Source organism: Phycodurus eques, unplaced genomic scaffold (genome assembly GCF_024500275.1).
Source record: "Phycodurus eques isolate BA_2022a unplaced genomic scaffold, UOR_Pequ_1.1 contig_25, whole genome shotgun sequence".
Lineage (NCBI taxonomy): Eukaryota > Metazoa > Chordata > Actinopteri > Syngnathiformes > Syngnathidae > Phycodurus > Phycodurus eques.
Genome location: NW_026904022.1, coordinates 348,634 through 367,780, shown reverse-complemented (window position 1 = coordinate 367,780; position 19,147 = coordinate 348,634). Strand labels below are relative to the sequence as shown.

Sequence of the window (19,147 nt, the reverse complement as noted above, 5' to 3'; positions counted from 1 at the left end):
GTTCCAGGTTTTGTCTTCCTCTCTCTCGTTTCTCACACACCTGCTCCTGTGAGCATCTTCACCACCTGTGCCTCGTTCATACCTAATTACCGATTGTATTTCACCTCGGGTCTCATTCCCTCTCGTCGCCAGTTCGTTGTACCTTGTCGTCGGGTTCCAGCATTCCTTGTTTCCACGTCGCAGACTCACAGTAAAACCTGACCCTGTTCCGATGATCGACCTCGCCTCTTTGCCTCATGTTTTTGGATACTGTTGCCTTTCTTGGATTGCCTGCCCGTGTACCGACCTATGCCCGTCTATTAAACCTCTCTTTTTGGAAACTGTCCATTTGTTTTGGAGTCTTGCATTTTTGGGTCCTATCCTCTGTTCCGTTCATGACACTTGCATACTTCCCCCTCCTGTCCTTGTCCTGTCCGTGCACAGGGTGTAGCAATACTGACTGTTGTTTGTGCCTATGCACCAAACACCAGTTCAGAGTACCCACCCTTTTTGGAGTCCTTGGAGAGGGTGCTGGAGAGCGCTTGACACGCCTCTGCAACATCGCATGGACATCGGGGACGGTGCCTCTGGATTGGCAGACTGGGGTGGTGGTCTCCCTTTTTAAGAAGGGGGACTGGAGGGTCCATTAACGTTTCCACAGTCCACATCCAAGCGGGTGTGTATACCCACACCCGCTTGGCGCCTCTCACCATGGGCAACTCCAGAGTGGAAAAGAGTCCAGCCCCTCTCAAGAGGACTGGTACCAGAGCCCAAGCCGTGTGTGGAGGCGAGGCCGACTATATCTAGTCGGAACTTCTCGACCTCACACACCAGCTCGGCCTCCTTCCCTGCCAGAGAGGTGACATTCCACGTCCCTAGAGCCAGCTTCTGTAGCCGGGGATCGGATCGCCAAGGTCCCCGTCTTCGGCCACCGCCCGGCTCGCACTGCACCCGACCCCTATGGCCCCTGCCACAGGTGGCGAGGCCATGGGAAGGGCGACCCACGTTACGATTTCCGGGCGCTCGCCTTCGAGCCTGGCTCCAGAGGGGGGCCCCGGTGACCCACGTCCGGGCAAGGGAAAACGAAGTCCATTGTTTGTCGTCATCATTAGGGGTCTTTGAGCCGTGCTTTGTCCGGTCACTCACCTAAGACCTGTTTGCCATGGGTGACCCTGCCAGGGGCATAAAGTCCCAGACAACTTAGCTCCTAGGATCATTCTGACACACAAACCCCTCCGCCACGACAAGGTGTCGGCTCAAGGAGGGGATGTTCAATTTCAATTGGATATTTTTGATTTCGGCACGCTGTTAACAACACGCGAAAGAGGAGCGAATGGGACAGGGGCGTGCGCGACTATCAATGCTGTGGAGTCAGAACAGTAATAACAGTCGCAGCCGCGCGCTGCATGTCCGGGGGATTCGTCCACCGGGGTATCCGACGCAATCACGCTCCGGCAGCCGGCTGCTATAAATATCAATACCAAATTGACAAAAGTCCCAAATCTAAATGCAAAGTAAGAAAGAAACAATAGGGAACAAAGAAAACAGATTGACGAGACAACGAGGAACACCCGGACAGGACGCGAGTGGCTAGAGGGAGCTGATTGGTCGACACGAGGCAGGTTGACGAGAACAGGTGGACGCAATAACTGAATGAGCACACAACATGGAACACAGGAAAAAAACCAAAACTAAACCGCGACAATCTGGACTGTCTTACGATGCGATAATGTCTACATTTTGCACATTTGTCATGAGGTCAACATTTTCCCGCATGCTGTACATATAATGCAACACACATTTCTTCAGTTCTGAGGACCCGGGTTCGAACCCGCTCCGGACTCGCCTGCGTGAGTGTGCGTGGGAGCGGACCCGCTGAAACCACCTCGGTTGCGTAACAGTCATTTCGAGGGTGCTCAAGTGGTTAATGATTAGCGAGGGAACGCGCTCCAGAAAATGCAAAAATTCGCGTGCACGAGGAAGCGACTGCGAGAGCGCGCACGCACACTGCCGAGCACGTTACGTACGCCTTGGTGCTACGTGTCCGCGGCGACGAGCTTCGAGCTCTCTCTCTCTCCCTCTCTCCCTCTCTCTCTCTCTCTCTCTGACACGTAAATGGTGGTGACTGTGCGAACGTCCATTTGTCGGCAGTTGACGCAATTTCAGAATCTTCGGCGTCGGTCATCTTTTTTTTTTCTCTCCCACCACCCCCCCCCGCGAACACAAAACGCCAGTATGCTGTGGACAGCAAGCCAGGTCTTCAGGAAATTCTCCTCCTCTCGTGTGAGTAAAAAACGTTGGCCGCTGCTGTCTCAACGTCGCCACCGACGCCTTCGCTGACTCGTGGGAACTTCATCTAACCCTAAACCTAACCGTTTTTGACCCTTTCCCACCGATCGCTGCGTTCGCATTGCTATCTCTCTGCGTTGCACACGGCGCAAAACGTGGAAGAGTTGCATCAGCGGGGTTTTTTGTCTTATTTTTTTCAATAGAAATCTCGACGTCCGAGATGCGACCGCGCGACAGTTTCCAAACCATCTTGGGAGTCGTGGAATTACTGACTGGCTCGCAGGTCTTTTCTTTCTTGTTTTTGCTGAAGGGTCACCGCATTCATTTCAAATTGCACTGAAATTAGGACCGGAAAAAAAGCAACAAAAGTGGTTAGTGGCGGTGAAGGTTTTGTAAAATGCTCCACGATTCGCGGCTGGGTGTCTGCCTCGTGCACTTGACGGGCGCGTCTGCATGGGAAACTCGAAGCCCTTTTTTTCCACTCTTCCATGTCTGGTCTGGGATTTGATGATGGGGAGGGTGGAGGCGTCATCGCCATTCAGCCAATCGCTTTCGTCCAGTCTGCTCTCGGCCAATGGCGAACGTGTCCTGACGACACGACTGGCCATGTGTCAGACAAACATCTTGCTTCTTGGAAATGGAGTGACGAACGTGAACTCTTCGCTCCTTTTAAGATAAAGCTAAACGCAAACTAAGTACATTATTATACAAATGATTTCCTTCATGGCGGCCAAAATGCAACGCTGCATATTTTCAGCGACACGCCAATAATAATCAAGGAAGTCAATGTGTATAATACCATAATATCGTGATCTATTTATAGCATTATGGCACAACATTAGTCATGATATCCTTTCTAAAAATGCATTTTGAAAAAAAAACCAAACCCATTTCAACTTAAAATTCCAAAAACTTCAATTTTGTGAGATGCAACTTTTCTTTTGCAATAGGATTGGTGTGGTTGCAGTTTGCCTTGCAACGGCACCAACTGAGCTGAAATGGGACATGTGAGTGAATTACAGACTGCTTGTGCTTGAAGTACAACGGGAATGTCTCCTACATTCAGATTAACGGTGTGATTACCGGACCTTGCCAAATTGGAATGATGAATGTGTCCCAGCGCACGGTAGAGACCTGTTTTGCGTGAGCGTATAAAAGGTTGTGAATGTGTCAAGTGGAAATGCCGCGAGCGTTGGTTTCACGTGCGACCAAGAAGCAACGGCCAACGACGACAATATTTGCAGCGTTTGAAATCATCATCATAACAAGAGTACGAGGAGGAACTTTTCTGGCACAAAAGAGGAGAACAAGCAATAATATCAAATATTAGATGCTGTTTTCAAGAGCGGGTTTCTTCATTTCCTGTATTTACCTCTTGATGGATTATTAACCCTATTCCCAAAAGATTTTCCTTGTGAAAACCTCACAGTCGTCTGATGCCTCCACCTTATCGTGGAGGCATTTTACCAGGGACGCCCTCAAAATTCAAACTCCAATTTAAAAAAAACTGTCAAATCATCGCTGAAATAATATAAATATCAACAAGTTGCTGGGCGCCCTTTGTTGTACTGCAAAGCAATACAAGTACATCGGGAAAATCTTTCAATTTTATAACCAGAATTCATTTGAGCCGATTCCCTTACGAAACAACAGGAATCTCGAAAATGTCACCTTCAGTGTCCAGTACGCAGCTATTTGTTTCGCAGTCACACTGGATGAATTAAAAAAAAAAAATTAGGTATCTTTTTACCTTTATATTTTTTCCCCCATAGTTTCCCACTTTAAGATCATCAAACAAATGTAAATATCAGACAAATATAACCCAAGCGAACTTAAAATGCTCTTTTTAAATGGTGATTTCTTTTCTTAAGGAAAAGAAAAACCGATTCAAACTTACCTGGCGCTGTGTGAAAAAGTAATTACCCCCCTGGTTCAATCATGAATTGTGACCATTCACATGAGTTGATTTTCACTGATCACACCCAAGCCTGATTTACCTCCACAGCTGTTCAGTCAAGAAATCACTGAAACAGAGAACAAACAAATTCAAGAACAGTCGAAAAATAAAGTAATTGACATCTATCAGTCTGGAAAAGGTAAGAAAAGCCATTTCTAAAGCTTAAGGATTCCAGCGAACTCTAAGGAGAGTCAATAACCTGACATGGCGTAGACATGGGACAGTGGTGAACCTTTCCAGGAATGGCCGCCCGCCTTACAAAGATTATCTCAAGAGAACAGCCACGACTCATGCAGGAGGCCACAAAGGAACTCAGGACAACTTCGAAAGAACTGCAGGCCTCCATTGCCTCAGTCAAGGTAAGTGTTTATGACACAACAATAAGAAAGACACTGGGGAAAAATGGCATTCATGGCAGAGTTCCAACGTGGAAACCACTGCTGAACAAACGAGCATACAAGCTTGTCTTACTTTTGCAAAAGAAAAAGAAAAAAAAATCAATGATTCCCAAGACTTTTGGGAGACTATTATATTGACTGATGAGATGAAAGTTGAGCTTTTTGGAAGATGTGTATCTTGTTACATCTGGCTTAAATGTAGCACAGACACATAACAGAAAGCGAACATCATAACAGTCAACAGTCAAACATGGTGGTAGTGTGATGGTCTGGGGCTACTTTGCTCCTTCAGGACCTGGACAACTTGCTCACGAATTCTGCTCTTTAACAGAAAATCCTTCCGCACAGTTTGTGGCCTCAAGCTGAAGCACACGTGGGTTCTGCAGCAGGATAACGATCCAAAACACACCAGCATGTCAATTTCTGAATGGCTTAAAAAAACAAAACGAAGGTTTTGGATTGGCCCATTCAAGGTCCTGACTTGAATCTGAAATGCAGTGGCGTGGCCTTAAAGAGGACTTCATTTCAGTTGTTGTTGCTGAGCATGGCCCAACCAGTTATGAGGTTTATGGGGCCATTACGTTTTTCACACAGGGCCGGGTACCATTTAAAAAGGGCATTTTAAGTTCGCTCGGGCTATATTTGTCTGATATTTACATTTGTTTGACGATGTCAAATAAAGTGAAGAAGCTATGGCAACAGCTCAGAATCTCGGTGAATTATGCCTCACAATGATTTATACGCGCTGAACGGGCACTCAGCTCACCCGGTTTCGGTCTTCAAAGGCTTTTGCATTCAAACAACAAACCGCTTTAAACCACGGCATGGACTCATTTGGACCTATGCTATGAATACAATTATAGCAAAAAAATATTCTGATGGAAGGGGCACAATCTTTAGTAATTACCCTTTCTTGAGGTTCATCAGTCAACCATCCAAGTCTGATTTATAGTCGACATCAAAACAGACAAGAGCCAATCTCTGCTAAAACGTCCCCCTCAAAACTACAATGTTCATGTTTATTTCACTTAAATCCTACATGCAGAAACATTTTGAACACACCGTGGAATGCCTGAAACTAATTGATTGGCCCCTCTCATTACAGTGTCACTTCCAGAGTAAGCTCAAACTCGCTATAATTGGCCAGAGCCTGTTTGGCAAGGAGGTGTACAGCAACCTGAGGAAACACGGTCACAAGGTGGTAGGTGTCTTCACTGTCCCAGACAAAGATGGCAAGGCTGACCCTCTTGGTAAGTAATAACTTTTTTTTTTCTCATTTTCTTGACATGAGTAAGAACAAAACTGCGTGTTCTATGTCAATCAGAAATAATTGATACTGGATAGAACTTTTTAAAGCAAGCAGTTGCAAAGCGCCTCACGGATACATGCAAAATTGAGGCAGGTTAAAGTACAATCAAATAGAATCTAACTTTACTGACACTGTCGGAAGAACAATTAAAATCAGTTACGCATCTCACAATTCGCAAGCACTGAGGTCAAAAATCAATTGTAACATAAGCGCACAATTATCCAAAAACATTGACACACCATTGCACACAAATCTTTGATCAGATAATATTGCACAGTCCTTGTTTAGTGTATTGCAGACTTAGGTGTGTGCGTGGGTGCGAGTAGTCATTAATCTTAGGGGGCGGGGGTCGGGGGCAGGTGCATTTCATAGTTTGGTGGTAAAACTGCCTCACGGTTCTCGACCAGGGTTAACCAACACGTAGACCTCGATCGACAGGTATATCTCCGTGCCCTTCATTTCCCAAATAAAACCTCGGCCTAATTTTAAAAACAAAAGAAAAAAAGTCACATGGTGATTAATTTACTGATTGGAAAAAGCGGGTTCTTTACTGGTGGAAAGCGGGTTCTTCGGCAGAAAGAGAAGAGGAAAGCACATATAGCCAGGAACTGAATGTTGGGACTATGACAGGAAAAGCTTGGTCCACCTTTCACAACGATAACAGCTTCAAGTCTTCTGAAAAGCCTTTCCATAAGGTTCAGAAGTGTGCGTGGAGGGAGATTTTGACCGTTCTTCCAGAAGCACATTTGTGAGGTAACACTGACATTGGACGGGAAGCCCTGGCTCTCAGTCTGCACTCAAACTCATCCCAAAGGTTTCCTATCAGGTTGGTGTCAAGAATCTGTGCAGGCCAGTCAAGTTCATCCACAGCAAACACTCTCATCCATGTCTTTATGGACTTTGCTTTGTGCATTGGTGCACAATCATGTTGGAACAGGAAGGGGCCACCCCCAAACTTTGCCCATAAAGTTGGGAGCAATGAATTGTTCGAAAGCTCTTGGTATGCCGAATCCTTCAGAGTTCTTCTCACTGGAAGTCAGGAGCCAATATTTTTGACAATTGCATGCTCCCAAATTTGTGGGAACAGTTCTTCCATTTCTAACATGGCTGTGCACCAGTCCCCACAGGAAGGTCCATAAAGACATGGATGACAGAGTTTGGTGTATATGAACTTGACTGGTCTTGCACAGACTCCTGACCTCATCTCCATAGAACACCTTTGGATTGATTTGGCGTGGACAGTGAGCCAGCCCTTCTCGTCCAACATCAGTGTGTGACCTCACAAATGCGCTTCTGGAAAAATGGTCCAAAATCCCTATAAACACACACCTAAACCCGCTCAGAAGACTAGAAGGTTATAGCTGCAAAGGGTGGAGCGACGTCATATTGAACCCGATGGATTAGGAATGGGATGTCACTTAAGTTCATGTGGGAGTCAAAGGGCAGGTGAGCGAATACTTTTGGTAATATAGTGTATTGTGTGTCAAGGAGAGCCGGTGGAGAGAAAGTAATGCTCGAAGCTTAGGGGCAACATTCAAATTATTTCAGTATGGTGTAGGTGTCGGTTGGTGTTAGACAGGAGGATGCAGGAGATTGGCTTGCATGGAAAAGGATGACACACTGTGACAGGCCGAAAGTAAAACAAGAAGAATATACTTTCGAACTTATCTTCAATGACGTGCGGTGACGTACTAACTTATTTCCGGTTTCCGGTTACAATCCTGGTTGGCTGTCTCGTGTTATTGTGCGTGACGGTATTTTCTCTTTCGACACAATTTGCTGGCTTTTTTCCTCTTCAAAGTTGGTTACTCTTCCGCTAGCACGAGGTTCAAGCCAGACCTATGTGACAAGTGTACTGTATCATCCAATGACTTATTCCTATGTTTTGCGGCTTAGCAGCTAGCATAGCGTCTTCGTCTTTTTCCTGTTAATTACTCCTTGTCCTCCCTACAAGTCGAGCCTATTCGCTGCCACGGAGGCCACGATTAGTGACTTACGCTGCATGGACACCGCACGCCATCGGCATCGTATTTAGCTGCATTAGCTCTAGCTCATCGGTAGCTGGGGCTGGGCAAAATGGCGTGCGGCAAGCATACCCAGGAATAATTACCGTTGTTTTCTCGATTATATAACACGCATTCAATTATAACAAACGCCCCATATTTTCACCATTTTGGCCTGAAAAATCACTGTACTTGAATGTAACACCGCACCCAAATTTTGCCTAAACGTTACTCTCTCAACAACTGAAAAATGTACTTTGTTCAAAGTTTCAACAGTGTGAGCTGGGCGGTGGCTGAAGGCGGGGACCTGAGCCATCCGATCCCCGGCTACAGAAACTGGCTCTTGGGACGTGCAATGTCACCACTCTGTCAGGGAAGGAGCCCGAGCTAGCGTGTAAGGTCGAGAAGTTCAGACGAGATATACAGTGGGTACGGAAAGTTTACAGACCCCCTTAATTGTTTCACTCTTTGTTATATTGCAGCTATTTGTTCAAATCAGTTAAGTTCTTTTATGCCCCTCATTAATGTACACACAGCACCCCATATTCAACTTAACTGTTGAAATATTTGCTGATTTATTAAATAAGAAAAGCTGAAATATCACAGCGGCGGCACGGTGGACGTCTGGTTAGAGCGTCTGCCTCACAGTGCTGAGGACCGGGGGTTTAATCCCCGGGCCCGCCTGTCTGGAGTTTACATGTTCTCCACGCCGTGCCTGCGTGGGTTTTCTCAGGGCACTCGGGATTTCTCCCACATCCTAAAAACATGCGTGAATTGGAGACTCTAAATTGCCCGTAGGTGTGACTGTGAGTGCGAATGGTTGTTTGTTTGTGTGTGCCCTGCGATTGGCTGGCGACCGGTTCAGGGTGTACCCCGCCTCCTGCCCGACGACAGCTGGGATAGGCTCCAGCACGCCCGCGACCCTAGTGAGGAGAAGCGGCTCAGAAAATGGATGGATGGATGGATGAAATATCACACAGCCATAAATATTCATACCCTTTGCTGTGATACTCATATTTACCTCGGGCGCTGTCCATTTCTTCTCATCATCCTTAAAATGGTTCTGCACATTCATTGGCTGTGTTTGATTATACTGATTGAGCCTTGGTGAGAGAAGTAAAGAAGAACCCAAACATCACTGTGGCTGAGCTCCAGAGATACAGTCGGGAGATGGGAGAAAGTTCTAGAAAGTCAACCATCACTGCAGTCCTCCACCAGTCGGGGCTTTATGGCAGAGTGGCCCGACGGAAGCCTCTTCTCAGTGCAAGACACCTGAAAGCCCGCATGGAGTTTGCTAAAAACACACCTGAAGTACTCCCAAGATGGTGAGAAATAAGATTCTCTGGTCTGATGGGACCAAGATACAACTCTTTGGCCTTAATTCTAAGCGGTATGTGTGGAGAAAAGCAGGCACTGCTCATCACCTGTCCAATACAGTCCCAACAGTGAAGCACGGCGGTGGCAGCATCATGCTGTGGGGGTGTTTTTCTGCTGCAGGGACAGGACGACTGATTACAACCGAAGGAAAAATTATTGCAGCCAAGTACAGGGATATCCTGGACAAAAACCTCCAGAGTGAACAGGACCTCAGACTGGGCCGAAGGTTCACCTTCAAAAAAGACAATGACCCGAAGCACACAGCTAAAATACCGAAGGAGTGGCTTCACAACTACTCCGTGACTGCTTTTGAATGGCCCAGCCAGAGCCCTGACTTAAACCCAATTGAGTATCTCTGGAAAGACCTGAAAATGGCTGCCCACCAACGTTCACCATCCAACCTGACAGAACTGGAGAAGATCTGCAAGGAGGATCGGCAGATGATCCCCAAATCCAGGTTGCATCATTCCCGAAAAGCCTCATGGCTGTATTCGCTCAAAAGGGTGCTTCGACTAAATACTGAGCAAAGGGTCTGAATACTTACGGCTGTGTGATATTTCAGTGTTTCTTTTTAAATAAATCTGCAAACATTTCAAAAATTCCGTTTTTTTCCCCCTGTCAATATGGGGTGCTGTGTGCACATTATTGTGGAAACAAATGAACTTCAATGATTTTTAGCAAATGACCGCAATATAAAAAAGAGTGAAAAATTTAAGGGGGTCTGAATTCTTTCCATACCCACTGTAGTTGGGCTCGCCTCCACACACGCCTTGGGCTCTGGTACCAGTCCTCTTGAGAGGGGTTGGTCGCTCTTCCACTCTGGAGTTGCCCACGGTGAGAGGCGCCTCTCACAGGTGTGGGTATACTTATTACCCCCCCGGCTCGGCACCTGTGCATTGGGGTTCACCCCGGTGGACGAGAGGGTACCTTCCCTCCGCCTTTGGGTGGGGGGACTGGTCCTGACTGTTGTTTGTTCCTACGCACCAAACAAGCAGTTCAGAGTACATTTTTGGGGTCCTTGAGAGCACTCCCCCTGGGGTTTCCATCGTTCTGCTGGGGGACTTCAATGCTCAGGTGGGCAAGGACAGGGACACGCCTTCCCATGAGCAAGCAGAGTCTGGGGTCTCTGAGGCGGGCTCGCCTATATCTGGGGTTGAGTTCACCGAGGTGGTTAAACAGCTCCTCGGTGCAAGGCCTCGGGGGTGGATGAGATTCGCCCGGAGTTCCTACAGGCTCTGGATGTTGTGGGTCTGTCCTGCTTGACACGCCTCTGCAACATCGCGAAGACATCGGGGACAGTGCCTCTGGATTGGCAGACTGGGGTGGTGGTCCCCCTTTTTATAAAGGAAGACCGGAGGGTGTGTTCCAACTACAGGGGGATCACACTCCTCAGCCTCCCTGGTAAGGTCTATGCTGTTCGGTCCCCGTATGACCAGTGTCAGAGTTTGGTCCGCATTGCCGGCAGTAAGTCGGACTCGTTTCCGCCACGCGTCTCTGGTGCGTGTGACCGCGTCCCGCGAGCTTTGCCAAGGCAGCTGCAAAGGATTCGCACCTACGCATATTTCCCAGGTCAAAACTCCACATCTAGAAAGAAAATGACTTATTTTCTCAAATTTCTCTCAATAATGTCACTTACAACCACGCCCTGCCCCGGGAGCCAGGCCAATGCACCTGCAAAGGTTTAACACCTGCGCATATTTCCCAGGTCAAGCCTACACATTTTCCGATGTCGCAAGCCCCCATCTGTGACGAAAATGTGTTTTTTTCTAAGAACTCATCACTGTGTAAAATGCTGAGTCTGAAGAACTTCCATATCAGTGAGCATTTAGTTTCACGTAATGACCCCACCCTGTACCTAATGCCGTACTTGGCGGCTACTTACACTGGGTTGTACTTATATTTCACTCATCAGTTTACAGTGCATACATTTCTGAGATAAAGTCATCTTTAAGACATAGTCTGACAAAAATAAACAAAACATTAATCTTGGAGGGGTTGCATGTGTAATAATTTTTTTTAAATAAATGCAGCCTACATTCAGGATTGTTGTCCCGAAGACATGTCCAGACATGTTCTTGACATGAAACTATAGATAGGTCCTTTGAGTCTGAAAATGTTTTGAGTTTTGTGAGTATGATATAATAAGATTCAAAAGACTATTCCATCGTCTAAACGTGCATCAACGATTTCGAATACGGGCAGAGATGTCGCAACCTGCTTTCATGAAGGCCATATTTCGGCCTGTTATGTCGAAGCAAACCATATACCTCGTTGATACTGATTTTCCACACACCTTGCATTCCCATAAGCCCATTCACAAGTTCAATCTTTGAAAGAAAAGAGGAAACAGATATACAAATATAATTGAAAGAACGAGTTCATCAGAAAACTATTAGCAAGGCTAACATGTACTCACCTCATGTGACGGCCTGACCATGCAAAATATTTGCTGATCTAGTGATTTGCTGAAGTGCCCAAAGGGATGAGAAAATTAAGTTTGTTAGTCTTCTTGTTGGGAGTGTTTCAGTGTCCAAGTCATATTTTGACATCAGTCACATTTGATAATGAGCTAATTCACTTTGACTCAATAGCTGGACTATATTTACTTGCCGACAGTTTCTTTTTTCGATTAACTATATACGGTAAGCATAGATCACTGCTTTTTTTTCCTGTTTGAATAAATATTGTTGTTTGAATAATATTGTTTGAATAATATTATGTTTTGAATAAATGAATCCTGGAAGCGGAAGAGCACATATGAGTGTTAGTATCCCTGCGGATAATCGGGAAACAATTAGCAACAAGAGCAGAGTTGTGTACCACCAGCATTAGCGAAAAACTCTGGGTCAAGCAGGCTTAAATGCAGGCGTTACTCTGTGGTGTCGTGTTTACTGCCCTACCAATTGAATCAGTCTTTGTGGGGCAAGTATAATTGAATGCAAGGGTTTCAGTTTTTGGTTTTGTTTTACAATAAAAGACAACAGTTTGATGAAGTTACGCAACAGAGTATTTAAAACACAAAACCCTATTGTCTGAACCATTTTATTCTCACTCATCAAAACAATGAAACAAACAAAATCATAACCTGCATGGTAAATTTCCAAACAGTTTTCTAGACCAAGATGTTGATGCAAAATCTTTTATACCGGTTGCTATTGATTTACTGCATACAGCATAAATGCGTTGTGTGTGATAAATAATTCCTGGACATAAAACCATCATTTCTATACACCGTTATATTATTATATCAGCGGCTCTCAACCTTTGTACACCATTTACCACCTTAAAAAAACATAACTTCGCTCTGCAAGTACCACTATATTGTGCCACATTAAAATACAGTAACTTAGCAGGCCTGAGTGTTCAACAAACATGACATCATGTTGGTACATTCTATTTTTAAGTATTTACATCTACGAATTAAATTTCAGTTCAATGATTTATCCGGATTCCTGAAAACCTGCATAAATCTGTGAATTGCAAAACCAATGAAACTGACTCAATTAAAATTTTGCAATATATATTTTCAATATGAGAAACTGTTCAGAATCAGAATCATCTTTATTTGCCCAGTATGTCCAAAAAACACACAAGGAATTTGTCTCCGGTAGTTGGAGCCGCTCGAGTACGACAACAGACGCAGAGTCCTCTAGCACTTCGAGCAGTTCGAATGACTAATATTGCAATAGTCCGGTGCAATGACCATTGTGCAAAGGGCGCTGAGACTTCAAGGAGTGGAAGCGGTTTAAAGTGACGAGTAGTGCGATCATCTGGGACAATGTTGGTTGTGCAAATGTTACAGATACTCCTCAATCAGTGTGCAAATGGAGCAGGTGCTACTCTGGCATGAGTGGCCAGTATATGCAAATAGTGCAGCATGGCGAGACAACTGCAGTGAGTGCACGAGTCATACATAATTGGCCCCACAGAAATGTGACAACGAACTCAAGTCAAAACATTTCCAGCTTGTTGTAATGGAATTATAGCTTAGGTGTTTAAGAAGTTGATCGCAAGAGGGAAGAAGCTGTTGGAATGTCTACTAGTTCTAGTTTGCGTTGATCGGTAGCGCCTACCTGAGGGAAGGAGCTGGAAGAGCTGGTGACTGGGGTGCGGAGGGTCCGAGAGGATTTTGCACGCCCTTGTCTTAGTTCTGGCAGCGTCCAAGTCCTCAATGGTGGGTAGGGGGATACCGACAATCCTTTCAGCAGTTTTGATTGTCCGTCGCAGTCGGAGTTTGTCCTTTTTTGTAGCAGCACCAAACCAGACTGTGACGGAAGAACACAGGACCGATTCGATGACCGCTGTGTAGAACCGTCTCAGCAGCTCCGGTGGCAGGCCGTGCTTTCTCAGAAGCCGCAGGAAGTACATCCTCTGCTGGGCCTTTTTGAGGACGGAGTTGATGTTGGTCGCCCGCTTCAGGTCCTGAGAGACTGTAATTCCCAGGAACTTGAAGGTCTTGACGGTTGACACAAGGCAGCTGGGCAACGTGAGGGGCAGCTGTGGCGAAGGATGCCTCCTGAAGTCCACGGTCATCTCTACAGTCTCGAGCGTGTTCAGCTCCAGGTTGTGTCCAGCCCCTCCGCTTCCTGTCCATATACAGACTCGTCACCGTCCTTGATGAGGCCGATGACAGTGGTGTCATCTGCAAACTTCAGGAGTTTGACAGTCCCGTTCGCTGAGGTGCAGTCGTTCGCGTAGAGAGAGAAGAGCAGCGGAGAGAGGACACAACCTTGGGGCGCCCCAGTGCTGATGCTGCGTGTGGATGAGGTGGCCTCCCCCAGCCTGACCTGCTGTGTCCTGCCCGTCAGAAAGCTGTAAATCCACTGGCAGATCGCAACTGAGACGCTGAGCTGGAGAAGCTTGGATGAAAGGAGTTCAGGGATGACGGTATTGAACGCTGAGCTGAAGTCCACGAACAGGATTCTCGCATCGGTCCCTGCACTGTCGAGGTGTTCTAGGATGAAGTGCAGTCCCATGTTGACTGCATCATCTGCAGACCTGTTCGCTTGGTAGGCAAACTGCAGGGGGTCCAGCAGGGGACCTGTGACACTCTTGAGGTGGTCCAGCACGAGACGTTCAAACTGTCCTTTTCAAATCTGCACTACAAGGTATTCAAGTCGTTGGCTAGTGTTCTCAGCTTGTTCTCAGCTTGGGGGGATCGTCGCTTGTAATTAGTCAGCGATTGGAATGCATGCCAGACTGATTTAGAGTCGTTTGTGCAAAACTTTTTTTCCAACTTTGCTGCATAGATCCTCTTTGCAATGTTAATTTCTTTAGTCAGCACGTTTCTAGCTCGATGATAGAGGGCCCTGTCCCTGCTCTGATATCCGTCCTCCTTAGCTTGGCGAAGCTGCTTAAGTTTAGCAGTGAACCACGGCTTGTTGTTGTTGAATGTGCGAAATGATTTTGTTGGTACACAAACCTCTTCACAGAAACTGATATAGGATGTGACCGTGTCCGTATATTCATCCAGGCTGCCGGCTGAATTTTCAAAGACACTCCAGTCTGTGCAGTCTAAACAGCTTTGAAGTTCCATCTTGGCTTCATTGGTCCACTTTTTGACTGTTTTCACCGTAGGCTTCGCACATTTAAGTTCTCGCCTGTGCGTCGGTATTAAGTGAATGAAGCAGTGATCAGACGAGCCCAGGGCCGCACGAGGTATAACACGGTATGCGTTTTTTACCGTAGTGTAGCAGTGGTCTAAAGTATTATTTTCCCTGGTAGGACAGTTGATGTGCTGCTTGTATTTAGGGAGTTCGTGGTTGAGTTTAGCTTTGTTAAAGTCCCCGAGAATAATGAAGGGTGAGTCCGGGTGTTTTTTTTCAATTTCGTTGACTTGTTCGGCGAGCGTAAGCAATGCGGGGTTCGTGTTAGCTTGAGGCGGAATGTAGACTCCTGCCAGTATGAATGATGCGAACTCACGTGGCGAGTAGAATGGTTTACAGTTCAAAAACAGCGACTCCAAATGCGGGCTGCAGCGTGTGCTGAGCTCCGTGACGTCCGTACACCATTTTGCGTTGATATAGAAGCATATCCCGCCACCCTTTGTTTTCCCCGATGATTCCATGTCGCGGTCCGCTCGATGAATGCGGAAGCCGGGAAGCACGACGGCGCCATCGGGTACAGCGTCGCAAAGCCAGGTCTCCGTGATGCACATGGCCGCGGCACGTCCGAAGTCTTTACTGGTTTTAACAGAAGATGAAGCTCGTCCATTTTGTTGGGTAGGGAGCGTACATTCGCGAGGTGGATCGACTGGAACGCCAATCTGTGTCCTCTCTTTCACCTGAATGCCGCCACGCTTCCCTCTGTGGCGCCGCTTCCGTCTCCATGCGCCGAACACCGCGGACGGCGCTCCGGTGAGTAACTCGGGGAAAAAACTGAGCGGATTTGGTGACAGAAAGTCCGGAGTAGCCTCCTTGATGGTTAGCAGGTCTCCCCTTGTGTAAGTGAGTCGTGTAAATTCTCCAAAGACGGACGAAAAACACAAAAGCAATACTACAGAGCGCGTTACCGAGGCGACCACACTGGTAGGCGCCATCTTGGTTATTTATTTGGTTAAGATTTATGAAATTGCTGTACATTACCTTACATCAAGATTTCACATTTCCAGTAGTTGGCGCTAATGCAACTGGTTTGTCAACGACATTGAAGCTGAAGAGTAGAAGAAGGACTTTCCCAGCATGCCTAGCTGAATAGTTATAGCTAATTACGTGTTTTATCGTGAATATTAGTACATGTTTGTGCTTCACCTTGTGTAATAGTTGTGTGCGTTTGTGTTTTACTTTCTTGTCATGCATCATTTGGTTGTAAACCTAACTTAAGTTGGTCTTCGAGTTTGTGCGGTCTTCTCATTAGCATTCAGTTGTAAGTAGTTTTGTTGGCTGCTGTTTGCTCAGTCAATGAGCTCCATCTTCAAGCACCACTGCTTGTGACTCAACGGGACTTTTGGATCATAAATGTACATTCGGTAGTGCATACAGGCTCATGGGGGGGAAATCTAAACATCTCGTTGAACATACTTTGGTTTTATGGTTTTCAAATACTTACACTTCATGCATGTCATTTAAATAGTATAACGTGCATGAACCTCTTTCTAAGTATTTTAGTAATTCCTATTGAATACATACACTCGTTCATGTGTTTTAAACACATTGGATTTATTCATGATGAATACATAAATCTTTCATTGTTTATTCAAAATACATTGGGTTTATTATTGACATCGCATAACTTTCCTTCTTAATTGTTTCATTGACATTAGCAGAGCAAATTGGTCACACAAAGTTTATTGGCCTGTCCTTGTTAAATTTTAATTCAAATGGATGGAAATATTAGATGCCACTTCAATACATTTTCAGAATCAGGACTAAATATTGCTGTGAGTGTAACTACGCAAGAATAATCCATAATAATCTTATAATGAAGAGCAAATTACAGAGGCGATGTAGTCTTTTCTCCTTTATTATCATGAGAAGAAAACCAGGTTTCTGTAAACAGTGCACCTAACTCAGTTTGTTATTCACTGCAGACTCCCAACTTTGCAACATTAGGTCCACAGGCAAACACTCTTCCACCTGACATTAGGAACTCGGACTCTCTTATCACATTCAAATCATGACCCAAAACGGATCTTTTTAAACAGACATATTCTTTGTACTGGATTGGCTTAATCTACTTTTATCTTGATTGATTCTTGTGTTTGAGACTACTTTGCTGTATTTTATTACTCATCTTGTAATACTTCTAAACTCAACCACGAACTAAATACAAGCAGCACATCGACTGTCCTACCAGGGAAAATAACATTTTAGACATTTTGCGATACTACGCTAAATAACGCATACCGTGCCAAACCTCGTGCAGCACTGGGCTTGTCTGATCACTGCTTAATTCACTTAATACCGACGTACAGGCAAGAACTTAAATGCGCGAAGCCTACGGTGAAAACAGTGAAAAAGTGGACCAATGAAGCAAATATAGAACTTCAAAGCTGTTTCGACTGCACAGACTGGAGTGTCTTTGACCGTGCCGCCCATAAAAATTGCAATTAAACAAATATTAGAGATTTGGCACAGAGGTATAGAGTGATTAATGCCTGAACCGGCAATATACTGACGAACACGCTCTAATTTGGTGAAGAAAAAGTGTACAGTAAAAACATAACAGCACAAGTAGGTACATCAAATCTGTTTTGCATCAAGATTCGTACTGCCTGTCATAAGTCTGCAGCATTTCTTTAAATGCTGCTTTCTCAACATGTAGAATGGCTGCAGCTCTTTCGCAAGTAACGCTTTACTGTATCAGTGCGGGTCCGCCACGTCCTGTCACTCTTATATTTGCTTTGTCCTTAATTGCAAGCTGATGGGAAATGGAGGCCGCCTGCGTTTTCTGTTCCCGCTTCAAGAAATTGGGCGGGATGGTTGTGTTTTAAATCGATTTTGTCACTTTGAGGTTTATGTTGAGTTGTCGCTTTTTGTTGCGACTTCATACAAATTTGGCATAGCAGCTCTTTGGTGTTAGCAGGATGGACGTGTTCAGACAAGATATTTAATTCTCAAACTGATAAACTTGATTGTTTTTAGCAAATAATCCTTAATTTAGAAATTTATGGCTGAAACACCTTCCAAAAAAGATGGCACAGGCTCATGTTTACCACTGTGTTAAATCACCTTTTCGTTTAACAACATGCAATAAACGTTTGGGAACTGAGGACACTAATTGTTGAAGCTTTGTAGGTGGAATTCTTTCCCATTCTTGCTTGATATACAGCTTCAGCTGTTCAACAGTCCGGGGTCTGCGTTGTCGTATTTTACGCTTCATAATGCGCCACACATTTTGAATGGGAGACAGGTCTGGACTGCACGCAGGCCAGTCTAGTACCCGCACTCTTTTACGACGAAGCCACGCTGTTGTAACACGTGCAGAATGTGGTTTGGCATTGTCTTGCTGAAATAAGCAGGGGCGTCCACGAAAAAGACGTTGCTTGGAAGGCAGCATATGTTTCTCCAAAACCTGTATGTCCCTCTCAGCATGAATGGTGCCTTCACAGACGTGTACGTTACCCATGCCATTGGCACTAACACAGCCCCATACCATTACAGATGCTGGCTTTTGAACTTTGTGTCCATAACAGTCCAGATGGTTCTTTTCCTCTTTGGCCCGGAGGACACGATGTCCACAATTTGGCTTGTGCTTTGCATAGTAGATTTTCAAGTTGCACTTACGGATGTAGTGCCGAAACTGTATTTACTGACATTGGTTTTCTGAAGTGTTCCTGAGCCCATTTGGTGATATCTTTTACACATTGATGTCGGTTTTTGATGCACTGCCGCCTGAGGGATCGAAGGTCACGGGCATTCAATGTTGGTTTTCGGCCTTGCCGCTTATATGCAGTGATTTCTCCAGATTCTCTGAACCTTTTGATGATATTATGGACCGTGGATGATGAAATCCCTAAATTCCTTGCAATTGTACATTGAGGAACATTGTCCTTCAACTGTTGGACTATTTTCTCACGCTCTTGTTCACAAAGAGTTGAACCTCGCCCCATCTTTGCTTGTGAATGACTGAGCAATTCAGGGAACCTCCTTTTTTTCTAGCCAATCATGGCCCCCACCTGTTCCCAATGAGCCTGTTCACCTGTGTGATGTTAACAGGTGTTTGATGAGAATTCCTCAACTTTCTCAGTCTTTTTTGCCACCTGTCCCAGCTTTTTGGGAACGTGTTGCAGCCATAAAATTCCAAGTTCATGATTATTTGCTTAAAAACAATGAAGTTTATCAGTTTGAACATGAAATATCTTGTCTTTGTAGTGTATTCAATGAAATATAGGTTG

General features: G+C 45.4%; 1 protein-coding gene across 2 annotated transcripts in view; it reads left to right on the top strand.

Moving 5' to 3' along the window:
• The first annotated feature begins 2,056 nt into the window (after positions 1-2,056).
• The window catches only part of LOC133398182 (mitochondrial 10-formyltetrahydrofolate dehydrogenase-like), a 97,795-nt gene continuing 80,704 nt past the window's right edge, over positions 2,057-19,147 (top strand). For both annotated transcript variants that reach the window (XM_061669763.1, XM_061669762.1), the window contains exons 1-2: positions 2,057-2,262; positions 5,729-5,873. In XM_061669763.1, the coding sequence (XP_061525747.1) occupies positions 5,853-5,873 (21 nt within the window). In that variant the 5' untranslated portion in view covers positions 2,057-2,262; positions 5,729-5,852. The remainder of the gene's footprint in view (positions 2,263-5,728; positions 5,874-19,147) is intronic.